This window comes from Schistosoma mansoni, chromosome 5, assembly GCF_000237925.1.
Source record: "Schistosoma mansoni strain Puerto Rico chromosome 5, complete genome".
NCBI lineage: Eukaryota > Metazoa > Platyhelminthes > Trematoda > Strigeidida > Schistosomatidae > Schistosoma > Schistosoma mansoni.
Window position 1 is genome coordinate 6,483,095 of NC_031499.1, and position 17,271 is coordinate 6,500,365.

Genomic DNA, 17,271 nt, shown 5'->3' on the forward strand with positions numbered 1-17,271 from the left:
CAATAATTAGGAAAATACAATGATGTCCAAAACTGGGGGATTAGAGTAGAAAATAGAGTACAAAAGGTTACGTCTAAATTACAATAGCTTTGGAATAGAAAAGGTTATGGTAGTGAATCATACATCAAACGAAAGCTTATGATCTGTAGAATAGTCTAGGTTTGAAAGTAAATGTTACTGTCATACAAGCTTTGAATTAAATGAAATAACGTCCCCAAAAACAGTGTCCGTAGTTTTTTAAGGCTTCTTGTTTCTCTGTTCACATCACAGAAGGGTTCTTAGGATCAACCAAATGATATTTTCCGGTTTCCATCTATTTCACTAATTTTCAGAACATAAATGTGAAGTTACGTGGATACGTTACAAGCTTCTCGATGGTATTTATTGATTCAACTTTATGGTGGATTGCTTAGGAATGTTATCTGCACTCTTACAGTATTAAGTGGTATCATTGTAAAATTTTTGTAGATAAGTGATGAGTCTAGTACACTGAAAGCTTCAAATACTGACTTCTAAGACCTTCCGCAGTTTGTCAAGGCTTCTTGTTCCTCTGTTCACATCATTCATATAAATTGTCTTCATTATTATACCTTTTTTTAAATTTTTCTCTATGTTACTTATTTTCATTGTAGATTATGCAACCACATGTAGACTTACTACGTTTGTTCACCGCAATCAATGTCCCTAAACCGATTGCTATAGGTTTAGTTGAATTCCAAGGATTATTCCTTGAAGTCTGTGAAAATCAAACATCTTTTCTTGAATTTTATTCAAAATGTTTCAATGGAAAAGCACAATTATTAGATAATAATACCACCACACATCAATCTATCAATTGCCATCATTTGAAAAGAATTCCAATTGGTGCATTAATCTCAGCTAGTCATTATGCTAAACAACTTTTAATTGGATCTTCAAGTGATCCGTCAGTTTCAATAAAAGGACTTCAAGTGCCGAAGATAGAAACTAAAAAGAGAAAAATGCAAAAAATGGTGACAAAGAAACATGATGATATAAACAAACTGAACAATACTGATGATGATATTACAACAGATGAAATATTAATACATATTTTGAATTATACCTATTGTCATCGTCAAATGAATACAAAGAGTATTGAGGTAGTTATTGCTTACGTTTTTTATTTTTATTTTGAAACAGTGAACTTATTGGTTAATAAAGTTGAAGCGAAAGGTATTGTGTTCGAGTCCCAGAGTGAACATCAACAAGTCTGAGATACAGGTACATCCAGCTGACGAGCCCTAAATAGGACGAAATAGACGTCCTGGATTCCACTGCTAGCCACTATCCATCTTTGCTTATAATGGACTGTAAAGTTTAGGAATGTTTATTGAAAGTGTCTACATTTTATAGGTTTTGTCAACGGACTATCATTCATTGCTAAGAAACACTGAGGTTTTCTCAAATGTGAGGGTTCATGATTCTGTCTACAGTTAACTAGACTTATGATCGACCATCCAGCTTCGTGTCGTGCAATTAACTGTCAAACGTTCAGTAATGATTTACATCACTATCTTATATCAGTTTGTGCTATTACAGTACAACTATCATTATTAGTCTATATTTACTCTGTTTAGGTTAATGAATTTGATGTGTTACAGTGAATTTTTTTAGCCACTGGTTTTATCAAGCTGACTGTATACAGTGTTCCGTAAACTCGACGGACTGACCTAATTTGAAGAATTTCGACGAAGCAGGAACCATAGTTTTTCACTACACCATAATAAATTCTGTTTAAAACTAATCACCAATAATTATGATCATCATTATTTGTGATTGTTATTATTATTTTTAGTTATTAGTAGCGATGAGTCAATCAGTCAGCTACAACGTAGGACCAGGCCACATATATGCATCGGTGCAAGTTGATGATGACGTATGAGGCTATACTTTCAAACAGATTTTGTCCACTGGTTTTGGGAGTTTTACTATAGTACTCAGTCATTACCATTATATTCCTAGCTTAATAAATTGTTAACTATGCTTATTGTTGATTTCTATATACTTAACCAGAGTTAATGTTATATGAGACTAATCTAGACAGTAGATGTGTTCCCTAATATCATTCTCTTCTGTGTACTACTGATTACTTAGTGATCAGTAATATGATCGTTTTATCTTAATTTCTTCTGTATCCTTAAATCAGATCGCTTTTATTAACATACTATTAATAATATGTATTATATTCTATGCTGAATAAGAATGGATAAAATAAACACAATTATCGACTTGAATGCCCTGGCACGGCCAAGAGTGGGGAGAGTCCGATCTCCCTCTCCAAATGCTCTCACATGGCCACGCGTATATAACCTCTGACAGGGAAGTCCTACTCACTGCCTTCTCGTGGCATTACTGTTGTTTACGAAATTGAGAGGATGAAAAGCGAACCTACGACGCTTTAACCGGGTTGGTGGATGTGGAGTGTCCACCTAGGGGAGTTGGAAAACCCTGATTCCAAACCATTGGTGAACATGGGCTCCAGTATCCTGTAGGGAACAAATGGCGTATGAACCAATCGTTGGTCACCGACTACCATGGGACTGCATCTCCTCACGATGCTCCACTGCCTTGTGGATCTTTAGGTCAAAGGCTCTGAGTGTTTTCTCCTAAGAAAACCATTTGCTTCAGTTTGGACGCCTTGGCAGTATCACAGTCGTCACACATGTTCAAGTTGGTTAGCTTAACAATGTTGTTCTACATTATGTTCTTTTAAAGTTGATCCATGTATATCCATCATGTTGTTTTTATTTTAACTTACTTTTTTAGTTTGTGAAATATTTAATTAATTACTATGTCAAACATATTAGGCATACAGATCCATTACATACTGAACTACATTCAATGTATCATCTTCCTGTTAATTATTTACATCATACTGTAAATGAAATCATTCAAAATCGTCTACCTATCATCTATCGTAAATCATATACTAATTTAATTCAGATAACATTAAAAGAGTATTATGATAAACCATTGAATATTGATATACAATTAATGATTCAACGTATTCTACTAGAACAAGCTAATTTCACTGATATACAATCAGAACTCTTTGATTTAAAAGCATTTCAATTCAATGAATCCAATATGACAATGATAAAGTTATCTGAATGGTCAAATTGGCCTGATCTACGTTGGATACCTGGATGGAAACATTTGATTTATTCATTGGAAAATGAATCAGATGATTTAATTTATGAATGGAATAAGTAAGTGATTTACGTTGTCTTATTCCTTTTGTTTTAGTTTGTTGATCATGCCATCGCTCCAGAAATCCCTTGGTAAATGTGTTAGTTTCGTAATTATATTATGGAATTTCGAATTCGTCATTTTCTCATCAAAAGCGCTTATTGTTTACCTTCAATTTATGTTTCTAACCTGAAAGGGCTTTAAATGTCATTAGTTCGTTTCCTCCTTTTATTCACCATTCAGTGACGTTTCCCAAGAACATTCTTACATTGTATATATACGCTTGAGTTGTGTGCTTGTTGTTTGTTCTTCCGAGTTGCTTACGGAATGATATATTTTCTCTGCTGAATTTGTTCTTATTCCCCTAGTGGAATATCTTAACTTTTCCTGTTGTTGTGTTGATGACTTTCGTTTTGTTCGCCAGTTCTAGGCAATATCTTAATCCCTCGAACATAGCAGTGTTACATTTTAAGTGATCCATAATCGTTTGTTATTTGCTGTCAATATTTTTTTTTTGGAGGTGATGGTTATCACAGAATGTCTAGATGATGATGTAGCCTTTTACGTTCAAAATCCAAAACTTCCACAAATGATTTAGAGTTTTAAGCAGATGTGGAATTAAAGAAAAGGAATATTTTGTGTTACGAACTTGTTTTCTAATGGTTGTATGACAAATGTTTGAACTACTGAATTGTAGTTTCACCTTAGGATTTATGCAGTAATATGACACAATCTGTATTAATATAACTAAGGGTTTTACTTCTTACTGTTGTTATCTTAAAGTGAACTTCATATCTGTCAGGATATGAAACTCTTTCAGTAGATCCTTCAACACGTTTACGAATAGCGACTAGCAGAATGATCTAAGTACAACTTTCTTAAGGGTGATACGGCTGTATTACTGCCTGGATGTCCTGGATGGAGCAGGTGGTGTTTTTTAAAGTTTTTGTGCTAGAGCCTTTAACTTCGCGATCTAATTTAAAGATCAGTGGAACTCATTTCTGTGTCAGCTGCGATTCTAAATAGATCTATACACCATTCTTACTCTTCGGTTCCTGGATTCCATCGACACTGTCAGTTAGGAATTAGGGTTTCTCAACTGCCTTCAATGTATTCTTCGTATTAGCCAAGCTGGGTAAATCCTCGTATGCCCGCTTTTCGTTCTCTCATAAAAATCTACCACATAAAGAAAATGGGCAAGACGTCCCTACTAGGGGCTATAAACTCATTGTCATATGAAAACATTTCGATAATTAGAGCGTAGTGTTCAGTTACTTACTTACGCCTGTTCCTTCTTGTGGAGGAGCATAAGCTTCACACCAGCATTCTCCATCCAACGTTGTCCTGGGCAATCCTTTCCAGTTCTTTCCATTTGTTATTCATCCTTTTCATATCTGCTTCTGTTTATCGGCGTAATGTGTTCTTTGGCCTTCCCTGTTTTCCGCTTCCCTTCCGGATTCCAAGTTAGCAATTTCCTCGTAATGCAGTGTTCACTATCGACCATATATCCTAAGTAGAATGAAATATTTTCCTTTTTATTCACTGTTTTGATCAAGATTCGTATTGTATCACTTTCCAAATCATATCGAGTATTTAACACATAGCTTTCTCTATGTTGAATAACTTTCTTTAATGTTTCCCTTCCACAGAAAACTTTATCTTTTATTAATAAATGAATTAATCCAATCCACTCATCATTGTATTCATCAACAATTCAATGATAATCAATCTTATTCATTATTACAATCTTCTGATCTTCATCGAATTCCTGTACTGAAAATTATTAAATTATCTATGGAAAATAATATTCCATCTATTTGGTTAGATAATTATCCAGGTTTATCTAATCTAAAAGAACAATGGTTTACCTTTTTAACCAATTTATCCAACCATTTCCTTAACTATAAAGATATTTTAACCAAATCCGATGATCTCTTATCAAATCTATATATGAAATGGATTAGTAAAGCATGGATATGGTTACGTTTATTTGGTTCAAGACCATTAGGTGATTCATTTGATTGGCCTGAACGTTTATTATTTCATAATCAACATATTGTATTCAATAACCTAACAGAGGATCAAAGTTTACCTAATTTAACCATCATATCACAATATTTTCAATCAAAATTAGCACCATTGAATGTGCCTAAATGTCAATTACAATTAAATGCATTATCAGTAGATTGGTTACAATTTGGACAATTAATGAATGAATTTTTGATAAGATTTAAAACTGAATTAAACATAACTGGAAGTAATAATAATGATGATGGCGATAATGATGATGAGGAGGGGGAGGAGGAGGAGATGAGTAACCATGGTGATGGTGATGTTGCTATGGTTCATCACAATGATGATAATCCAAATGATATGATGGATTTTTATTGTTTATGGCCTTGGACAATGATTTTATTATCAAAATTTGTGGATATAAAATTGTTAGGTAACACATTACAACAACAATATGATGTGAACAATAATCAATGGGATTTAACAGAATCTTTACGAATTTATTTTCGTTCTAATTTATTAACCCTTAATCGTCCAAAATTATTAGCTTATTTATCCATGGCAACAAAATGTTTATATAAAATCAATAATTGTGAACAAATGCGGGTTATGAAACAGTTGCTACAGGAATTGAATTTCACTATAATGAATACTAATAATAGTAATTCGTCTATTTTCTTAACATTTGCTTTAAAGAAGTTAGATTGGAGTCTTCCAAATCAATTATTAAATGTTCACTCTGTAAATCAAGTGAGTCGTGTTATGACTTTATAAAAGAAGACCGTTGCCAATGAGTTATGATTTTATGTCTGGCTTTTTATCACGTAACTTATCCACCAATCGGAATATGACTTGTCTAATCTTTGCATTGTGCCAAATCAATGACCTTTGACCAGCGGGAGCAGTCTAGCATCCTTATTGGTCCCTTGTCCGCCTAGCCCTTCCAATTGGGTCCAGAACACCGATTTCGAATCATTTATTTCAATCATACTCGGTTTATATATCAGACAGAGAGACCTCATCACACCATAAAATAGAAAATAATATTTGTACAAGATCAAGCCAAATGTGGCTGTGAACGTGGGAGACAATAATCAATAAACTGAATATAATTTAGGGACAGTAATTCGTAGATCAAAATGAAGCTCATAATAAGATGAATATAGATATACACAGTCTAATCACTGAATAGTTATACAATAAGAATATATACAGAACAATAGTCCATTAATAGGTCCTGGGAGTTACCTGTCCTTATGTCTTTACCAGGATAATAACGAGTCGACCTATGATTGTCTGTGTTGTAGACATATAGTGTTTGTACTCGATGCAGAGTATATGTTTTGATATTAAAACTAAGTTTCTGCGACTACTACAATCGGTAGATATGTCTAATTCTGATTGGATCCAAACCATTGACTTTTGTCATACTTTCTAGATTGTTCAAAACCCGAGAAAGATTGGCTTACGAAGAGCTAGCTGGTTTTCGTTCTGCCTGAGGATGTATTGATCGAATTTTCACCCTCCTCCAAATGCTAGAACACCGTCATACTTAATACAGGGTAACAATCGTAGTATTTTTTGATATTAGGACCGCCTTCAATCCGTTGGACATGGCTGTTCTGTGAGGTTGTTTATTGAAGAAGGACGTGTCTGAGAAGTGTATTAGTATAATAAAAGCCCTATATACAAACAAATCTGGTAGAGCGAGGGCATATAACCACCTCTCTATAATGTTCCATTCAAATAGTGAGGTTAGACAGTGTTGGTTTCTATCGATCAAGTTGCCGTGCGGTCACTAGTTTAAGTGATTGGAAAGCGGCTGCATTAATTTTTAATTTTTAGTAATTAAAGTTAGTTGTTAGCATTGTGAGGGACATAAATGGTTTATAAAAGAATAAATCTAGTAAGTAAAGAAATCGGTAATAATAACAAAATTATGTTGTTGGATATTTAGGGCGACATTTAAGATGAACCATGAGAGGCTCCTCGTCGTATCTGATGAAATATCATATTACTAATATAGGTTTGTGTTTTCCGACTCCTGAGGTAGAAATGGAACGAAACATTTGTCCTGGGATCCAACGCTAGCCACTGTTCAAATTTAATCATATTTATAATTTAAACTATTAACATCGCATATATAATTATACCTGATTCATTCTATCGTTATGTATATAATCTGGATATTTTTTACAAGTACATTTGTTTCTTAACCCTTTAATTTTATAGCCCGATATATTAGGTGAATGGCGTTCCATAAGTCATGCACTTATTCATATAACATGGCCAATGTTATGTGAATATGGAACTTGTTCTTTTACTGGGAAGCTAACAGTTTATGGTTGGCGTTATCGTCAACAAGCTATACAGAAAGCAAATCATTTATTGTATTTATCTCCAAAACAAGAAACAACCAATATGTCAAAGAATGAATATTTACAGTAAGTCAGTGTTATTTTTCAACAAATTGGGTTAGTTAATTACTTAATTCTCGACCTTAAGGCGTAATTTGACTCTGTCGATCGTGAGGTTATATGGCAGTGTTTGTCACTGAAAGGAGTACCAAAGAAGTACATTAACCTTATAAAGGCTCTTGAACACAACTGGTCGAGTTAAAGCTTATGGCGAACTGTCATCAGAATTGATTACCTCAAATGGTGTTCGTCAGGGCTGTCCACTCTCTCCATTCTTGTTCAACTTTATCGTAGACGTGCTTTTAGAAATAACACTTTCCTCATCCAAATTTAGAGGAGTTGAACTTGTACCAGGAGATTCACTTGTTGACTTAGAATATACCGATGACATAGGTCTTTTTGGTTAAGCCGCTGACAAAATGCAATCTTCTCAACACTATAAGCAACAATGCAGGCATGTTCGGGATGCGATTCTCCCCCTCGAAATGCAAAATGTTACTTCAGTATTGGGTGTAGACTACCTGGTTGGGATCCACGAGATGATAGCAACTGATGGTTAGAGACTTTGAATGACATGAGTCAATATCGCTTCAAATGGAGAAAGTGAATCCACTCCTGTGTTTCTCCCAAATTTTAATCTTCTGAATTCTTCATGTCTCTATCTTTTTTTCCCTCTTTCCAAATTTATTTCACTGGATTATACTTCTTGAATAACATCTTCAAACCCTAATCTTTCACATAATGCTTATACTCTTACTACTTCTACCACTATGGGATTTGAATCGACAACTGCATCTCTGTGTTAATGTGGTATGGCAACTCAAACTGATGTACGTACGTACGAAGTTCTACGTTGTGACTGACTGTCTAATTCTTTTTCAAATATATAGGTATAATTAGATTATACTGTTAGCGGTTAAGAGAGCCGATTTGAATTCGGCAGTGTCACAAACATATAGTTATAACTACTCTAGGTTCCCAGTAGGTTAATCCTATCTAGTCGTAGGTGCTAGGGGCAGCCAAACTAAGATATATCATCGATCCATTAAGACACTGACTATTATTTTGTGCCATATAGGTAAATACAGACTACCTGGTTGCGTTCCGTTCGATCATTGTAACCAATAGTCAGTGATGTTGGATGATTTGACTCAGAATTGGTCTCGACGGTTCCTTTAACTGGTTAATTGACCATTGAGTTCTACATAGTTCTACCGCTTTCATTATTGTTGAGATTTGATTGTTGTACTAAATTTATTTCTTCCACCCAGATGTAATAATCTTGAAATGATTATACAACATGCCTTCAATATTCTTTATGGAATATATCAAGTTGTTCATTCAATACAGAAGGTTATCAATTCACAAAATAATGATACGAATGAGGAGGATACACTCAGTCCCATCATTTCTATTAATAACCTCATTGAATTGATCAACTGGACTCGTAATGTTTTCAATCCATCAATCAATCTATTGAAATCATATATATCTAATGATAAATCGAACGATTGGCATCGTATTATACGTTTGATTGAATTATTAATCCGGTATCTGGAACAACTCTCTTCATCTTTATCTAATCAAAAAAGCAATAATAACGATGTTCATCATGATGATAATGATGATAGTGATGATATCCTGAATTATAAATTTATTTTATCTAATTGTTGGCTCCTTATTGGTTTCTTATATCTACGTTGTAATTGTCCATATAGTCCATTAGATCCTTATATAGTTGTACAGGTTGAAGAGGAAGCAGTTAAACATGAAGTAAGGAATCAATCAAAAGGAATTGTTTTTTTTTGTTGTTGCTTAAATTCCATTTCTGATCGTGTACTTTTTTTCTCTTCCTTCGTGGAAAAGGGACCTTGCTGTTAGCTGTGTGATTTTATTTGATTTCGGATTGTTTTGGTGAAACTAGTTTACAGACGAACTCAATCATGATTTATTATGTCACCTCTTGGATATGTGTGGAAAATTCAAAACGGCCTGATGAATAATTCATTTCTAACTAGAAGAGGCTAAATAAAAGTCATGTATAATTAGTTCATAAGATGCTTACGACTATTATAAATATTTGTTATCCAACCATACGGTAAACGTAACTTAGTGTAGGAGTTAAATCATACTCATATCTTCTCCTGATGTAGATCACATCTGAAACGTTAATTTCCACTTGAGCGCACTCATTGTGATTCAGGACATGGTAAAATATATTTGTGGCGGTCTCTCAACCCCCCCCGTGTATTATGACACGATCGATTGCTATAAGTATGTTTTATAGTTTGAAGCAAAAGATTCTACATTTAAGTTCAAATGTGAACATCGATACTGGGGTACAGACACATTTATCTGATGAGTCTCATAAAGAACAAAATACACATTGGATTTCTTTGCCAGTTGTAACGAATCTCTTGTAAAGTTGTATTTCCTGCCAGAAATGTAATAATGCAACTCTCATTTGGTATGTCTTGTTGAATACCTCGAAAATTGAATTTGGCTGTTGAAACTGTATAAATTATAATGAGTTTGTTTGTATAGGAGTAATACTACTCATATTTATGAGGAAAAGTATTTTCAAACTTTTCACTGCTTGATATGATACGAATACACTAACTTTACTTAGATCACATAAATATTTGTTCAGATGGTAGGTGATTGAAGGAAATAAGGACTTAACTCTGGACATAGGTTTTGTGCTAGTAGGGACTTATTAGGAAAAGATATCTGTATTGTTGCGGGAAATCATGCTTCTCATGCAATTCGAACTCACGTCACTTGGTTTTACATTCTGAATTTGTACTACTGGTAAATTGTGCAGTGCCTATTTCTGATTCTGACAAGCAAGATTTCTGTACACTAACCTAACTTGCTATGGTGACCGTAGCAAATTCAGACCATGTTTTCTCATCAATGGGTCGCGTTTCATTTACTTGTGCATGCCTAGCGTTTAACCGATGTCTGACTCTTGCTCTTGTACCAACTACCCACCTGTTCAATGACCTTCTATAGGACTGATATATTTACCGCTTAAAATTCACTGAATACTGGCCGTAATCCTATTTCCTAATCCTCTAATAGTTCATCGATAAATATTTCACTGGATTTATTACTGTTCATTTTTACAAAGTCCTAACGTTCCTTCTTTTTTTCTGAGATTAACTGCTGATGTACCCATATAAAATATGGTGTTGTTGATAAATATGCTTCAGTAGAGAAGATTTATATGAGTTAGAAGACAGACTGTCAAAGTAACATAAACGTGGCATGATAGTGTATTACCTCAGATTATTCAACTTGATGTCTTTAGCTAGATTCATACACTAGACTTTGAATCACACTTTTCAAGTAAGCTATTTATGATGGTATTTAGATGCATACATGTTATAGCCGACCTATTAATAGTCTTTAAACAATTGTCCTGTTCCGTTTGCGTACATTAGCTCGAATATCTAGATTGCGTTCATATGAATAGTTGCTAATGGACTTTGTACGTAGATTACAATTTAATAGTTGAAGTATTATTCCATTATCTAAATCATTGAATTATAATCTGATAACTCACTGACATATCTTTTCTTCTTCTTTTCAATAATCTCAGATAAACTATATTAGAAATGAATTACAGTTTCGTGAAAATATGCAAAAGCTTGCTAGTGGTGCATATAATAATTCTCTATTACCATCTTTAATAAACGCTAATCCATTGAATATTAATGGACATGTTAATTGTGGTTTGCTACATCCATGGTTAGGTGTACTTGTTAATCGATTGCATTATCTTAAACAAAAAGCTGAAACATTAAAACAACAATTAGGATTTAGTTGTGAAAATGTTTTAGTTACACGGCAAAATTCAAATTTTGAAGTAAGTTAACAGGTTTATTTATTTATTATTTATTTGAACACATAAATATTGATATAAAGGAGCACCAGATATATATATGCGCCACACAAATCTCATTTGATTTGTGTGAGGACTGTGATACTGCTCAGGTGCCCAAACTGAAACAGGTGGTTTTCTTAGGGGACCACACCCGGAGCCTTTGACCTAAAAGTCTGATCCATAAGGCAGTGGAGCATCGTAAGGAAATGCAGTCCTATGGTAGCCGGTGATCAACAATTGTTTCATACGCCATTTGTTCCTTCAGGATACTGGAGTCCATGTGCACCATTGGTTTAGAGTCAGGGTTTTCCAACTTCCCTATGTGGACTCGCCGTGTCCACCAACCCGGTTAAAGTCCGGACATTCGCTTTCCGTCCCCTGAATTTCGTAAGCAACAGTAGTGCCACGAGAAGGCAGTGAGTAGGACTTGTGTGGCAGAGGCTATATATTCGCGTGGCCATGTGAGAGCATTTGGAGAGGGAGAATGGACTCTCCCCACTCTCGGCCGTACCAGGGCATTTAGGGGCTCACGTTGATTTAAGCTCGGTCCTCATATTCCTTCAGTAATTTTTAAATTATGTCAATGTTTACATTCTTGAAACCTGTTTACATTAACGTTTCTTATAAGCTCAATAAATATTGGAAGAGTAGATATTTATCCTTAGATTTGTAGACCCGTTCTCCTTTCAACATCACTTATGCCAATTTCAGTTTATGAGCAGTATTATTAACTCTCATATACACAGTAACATGTTAGTTGATATTGATTGTGTAGACATGTAATTAACTTGGTAATTCACATGAAGTGTTACTGTAGACGTAGATAAAATTTAACAATAATCTTCCGATCTTTTCTGTTTTATCATAGTATGTAGAGATTCGTCGACGTATTACCTCATATATAACTGATTTCACTGAGGAGTTTCTTCTTGTTCATTGTTTACTCGATACAAATAATAATAATAATAATATTAAAAGAATTGAAAAAACTATAGAACTGCAAAAACTTCGTTGTTGGATTGAAACTACATCAATGCTTGGAGATTGGTTAACAGAACCTAATCGTTTAAATACATTTGCTGATATTATTACACCATTTTTATATGGACTATTTTATGTAAGTCAAATAACTTTTACTGTTCGTTATCATGATTGCTTTTTCCTAATACCACACATTAGCCTGTGTAGAACATGTGATTTTTGACATTACGTAACAGTTAGAGATGTAATATTAGGTTAATTGATTAGAGAACAACTTAAGTTCAATGACTGAATACAAAGTCATTATGATTATCTCGGGGTCTGGTTCATGTGCTTGATTTATCTTGATTGATTATATTTTTTTAGTTTCCTGACGAAGTAATTACCTATACAATTACTTACTGGTCACAATCACTTATTGTCCCAATATATAAGAAGGGGCCAAAATCATCCTGTGATAACCATAGAGGGATTAGTCTGACTAACATAGCATCTAAAATACTTGCCTCAATAGATATCGGGCGCTTAACTAAGACTCGTGAACTGCAAACACGAGAAAATCAGACTAGCCTCAGTGCTGGAAATAACACTCTCTTCGACTGAATTTTCAGGGGGTCCACTAATCGACTTAGAATACGCAGATGACATAGTCCTGTTTGGTGAAGACGCTGACAAAATTCAGAGTCTGGGATCACCGGGTAAGTAATAGTGAGGTTAGACGCAGCGTATTCGGGAATGATGGTTAACCAGTTGATGAGGTCATGAATCTTCATCGACTGAGATGCTTGAGCCACGTGTTACGTGTGCCCGAACACCGATGGTTGAAAGAAAGTTGGGGGCGGCCAAACCAAAACGTGGCATCAGTGCTTGAAGTCACTAACTTCTAGTCTGAGCCATGTTGGCAGATACAGACTACCTGGTTGGCGTCCGCGTGACTATCGTAACCAATGGTTGGAGACTCTAGGTGTCATGGCTCAGAATCGATCACAATGGCGTAGGTGTATACACTCTTTATCTTCCCTTAAACCTTAAGATTAAAATTACTTCATATCTTTCTCTCTTCCTGTATTATATCCTTATATACAATCTATCTTCTATATATTACCATCACTAAATTAACTACTTCTATGAATTTGGTGTTCATCTTGTTGTTCTAATGAGGTATAGCCAACTTGAACTGATGCATATGTGTGCCTGGTCCTACGTTGTAGCCTAATGACTGACTTATCCTGATGTTTCGAGTTTAATATAGTTCCAGAATTTTCCGTTAAAAGGCATTCACTTCTTTTAATCTACTTATAGATTGGAAAAAAGTTATGGGACGTCTTAAACAAAATGTGACATCAGTCCACAAAATTATTGACTCTTCGGGTGAATCATGTAGGTAGGTGTAAACTACCTGGTTTGAGTTCTACAGAGTTTTATGACCAATGGTGGGCGACATTGAATGCTATAGCTTAGAGCAGGTTACAGTAGTGCATATATATTCAATCTTTATATTCTTCTACAAATTGGGTCTCAGTATTTCAGCATAAATAATTTTTCATTGTCTTCTTAAACCATATTTTCAGAATTTAATCATTTTTTACTGTCATTGATACTGCTACTGCTACGATCATTTTGAATTGTTTTGTATTCATTATTCTAATTTCATCTTGTTATGTTGATATTCTGTGTAAACTTGTGTCGACCCACTTTTATTCTTTGTTATCTGTCATTTATGATTGGTTGACTGAGTGGAAACTTACATCATTCCTTATGGTTAGTGTTCTCTGATTTCAAGTAATACTTCGTATGTTCGGACTCTGTAACTCATCTACTTTTGTATAAAGCAGTATCCGGATATTATCACGTCTAAGTCACATTGCTCAAAGAATTCGTACTTGTACATAAATTAGTTATTGTTGGTAAATTAGTGAATATTTACACCTCAATGCTTGTACTCACCTCGAGTTTTCAAGATTAGTCTATGGAGGTTTATATTCATGTCTCAGTAACAGCTGATATAAGGAAAAGTAGCTTTTCAATACTATTTTTTCTTTTACAGATCTATCGAGGACTTCGTGTTATGTTCCATGAGACTATTGCACAGAATAATTCATTGAATGTAAGCTATTGTAGTATGTTAAAGTTCTCTCATCTATCCTGTTTTTTTTTTAAAATTAATTCAAAAATAAGACATGATGGAAACTCGAATGATTTGGATGATGAGCATAGAAGTTGTATGATAATAAATTTATGTTGATGAGTAGTGAAATTTTAAACATTAATGGTTAGAGGTAATCTACAACAAACTCTAGATCTAGGTTTCTAAGATAAGTGTCACTCAACAGAAAGGTATATCTGAAATTTTGAGAAAACTGTTACTTCCTTCAGGAATCAGATACTTTACCTAATATCTCAGTATATGACATCTGATATGTCGAGTCGCTTAGACTATTGGTAACATTACAACTTTGTCGGCAAAATGTGATCAGTACTAAGGAGATTAGACAGAAATCTACAACTCGTCAAAAGGAAATTGAGGCTTGAACTTGCTAATTGTTGACAATCTATTTACAAGTCATATACTTTCTCATATATTCCTCTTAATTCATGTTTATAGTAAGTGGATTTCTTGATTATATCACATAGTTAAATCTGTAGACACTGTAGATCGATGGTTTTACAAAAATACAGTTCAAGTGCAATATTGGTGGCTATCACAATTCAGTAGCTAAGTGAATAACGCGATGGCGTTCGAAGCTAAGGGTACTGCGTTCAACTCCCAGAGTGAACATCAACTCTGAAATGCAGGCACATCCAGCTGACGAGTCCAAAATAGGATGAAACACACGTCCTGGGTTCCACTGCTAACCACTATCCATCTTTGCTTATAAACAATATTGTTAGTTTTTAATTTGCTGAGGCAATAGCGTTCTAACGTCGATTTGACTTAGTCAGTATTGCTCAGTATTGCTATTGAACCTCCAGGAACTTTTGGGAATTCTTGGAACAGTCTTGAGAAACTGGAAGAAATGCTGAAGAGACCTCGTTCATATAACTCTTAGATAAACGGTGAATTATATGTCTTATCTTGACTGCTCCATTAACTATCTTGTTACTGGTCTTATCACGTCTTTGATAGTATCAAAGGCAAACACCCACCCACTGGACATCCATGCTTTTCATACGTAAACTAACCATTAAACCAAAGCTTCTTTTTTTCTTCTAAATGCGGTTAAACTATATCAAGTTTTTGAGTGTCTAAGAGTCAGTTTTAAAACGTTCAAGTATATGATTTTTCATGACTGTTGTAGAATCAGTAAATTTCTTATTGAAAGTATCATCAAACTCATCGCCTTTTTTAAAACATCTTTGTTGAATGTTTTTTTTCCTGGAACTCATAGAATACTTATATATATATATATATATTCTTTTTATACAAATGAACAGGTTACTGTGTCTTCTATGATTACAAATTTAGTGACTAGTCTTTTGCCTAATACACAAAATGATAATGTTATTCTACCAGTTATTTCTGGTGGTCAACGATTATCTCGATCATTATCACTTGCATTAGAGTTAGCCAATTCTAAATCAAGACGATTAATTCAACAGTTATTTAATTCTATTAATAATCCGACTTCATTCACTGGTAATGTGATTGGTGTTTCGCATAGAATTCATGAGACCCAGTTTCGGTAAGTTAATATTTTTTAAAATCATATTTCATTCATTTGTATGAGACTATATAACACGCATCGATCAGTACTAAAACGACTAAACGAACACAACATCGGGCACTACTCAATAATCGATGAATCAGTCTTTTGGAAAGGACAGCCGTTACCCTGATAGCTCAGTTGTCAATATCTAAGACTCTGAAGCTAGTTGACACGGTTTAGAACTAATAAAGATAGCACTAATTCTTTTAAGATTAAAGGTAAATCTTGCTGATGAAGGCCAAGTAGTTCGAAATCTGGGTCCAGAGTATCCTGTCTACTAATTTCATTTACAAAACATTTATTTACATATGAAGTGTTGATGATCACCCGACTACCGACAGATAGCTTTCTACTCTACTCAATAACTGCCATAAGTTATAAAAATCTTTAGTTATGAAACTGTGATACATCAAAATGCATCTGTTTTATGACTATACACTGATCTCGATGTCTTTTCCATCACAACATCATTGGAGGTTATCAGGAATCAGGTTTTTCTGCTACTCCTCTAATCTATGTTCGGGGGACTTTCTCAAATTCAATTCATTAACAATAATCTGGGCGGTGAATTGGGATTTGGAATGTACAAAAAACTGCAAGCTTCACGCTGAGCTTTTGTCAACACTGAAAAATGACGGCCATTGTGATCTTACATCATTCTTTCAGTCGTCACGGTTGTCACTGAAACCTCTATTTCGATAGGAAGAAAATTTGTTTTCGTTGGTGACTTACCTGAAATTCGAATCAATAATTTCATTCATTTCTGTTATTCTTCGTAGATTTCACCTGTAAGATTAATTATTAGATAGTCATACACATGATCATAATTTTTGGTAACTGGTAGTTTGACAAAAACAGGTTATCGTTGTAAGTTTTCTTGACTTCCTCATAAACGCCTTGTACGCCCGAAAATGGGGCAAATTCGCTCGTCCTCTAGCAATGCTGTTTTATATGACAACGAGTATACAGTCACTGTCAGGGTAGTCCTACTCACTGCCTTCTCGTGATCGGAAGGATGTTGTTTTTGAAATGAGAATGTCCGACAGTTAAACTG

The 17,271-nt window shown here is 34.4% G+C and overlaps 2 protein-coding genes across 2 annotated transcripts in view; both read left to right on the forward strand.

Moving 5' to 3' along the window:
- The window catches only part of Smp_143650 (putative midasin (midas-containing protein)), a gene marked incomplete at both ends in the record, with an annotated part of 50,582 nt that extends 47,348 nt beyond the window's left edge, over nucleotides 1–3,234 (forward strand). The window contains 2 exons of the mRNA XM_018797752.1: nucleotides 633–1,121; nucleotides 2,788–3,234. Coding sequence (XP_018652763.1) covers nucleotides 633–1,121; nucleotides 2,788–3,234 — 936 coding nt within the window. The remainder of the gene's footprint in view (nucleotides 1–632; nucleotides 1,122–2,787) is intronic.
- A 2,547-nt stretch (nucleotides 3,235–5,781) lies between these two features.
- Nucleotides 5,782–17,271, forward strand: part of Smp_143660 (mdn1, midasin-related) — a gene marked incomplete at its 5' end in the record, with an annotated part of 55,771 nt that continues 44,281 nt past the window's right edge. Inside the window, 6 exons of the mRNA XM_018797754.1 lie at nucleotides 5,782–5,884; nucleotides 7,469–7,667; nucleotides 9,359–9,413; nucleotides 11,245–11,511; nucleotides 14,558–14,617; nucleotides 15,946–16,193. Of these exons, the coding sequence (XP_018652764.1) occupies nucleotides 5,782–5,884; nucleotides 7,469–7,667; nucleotides 9,359–9,413; nucleotides 11,245–11,511; nucleotides 14,558–14,617; nucleotides 15,946–16,193 (932 nt within the window). The remainder of the gene's footprint in view (nucleotides 5,885–7,468; nucleotides 7,668–9,358; nucleotides 9,414–11,244; nucleotides 11,512–14,557; nucleotides 14,618–15,945; nucleotides 16,194–17,271) is intronic.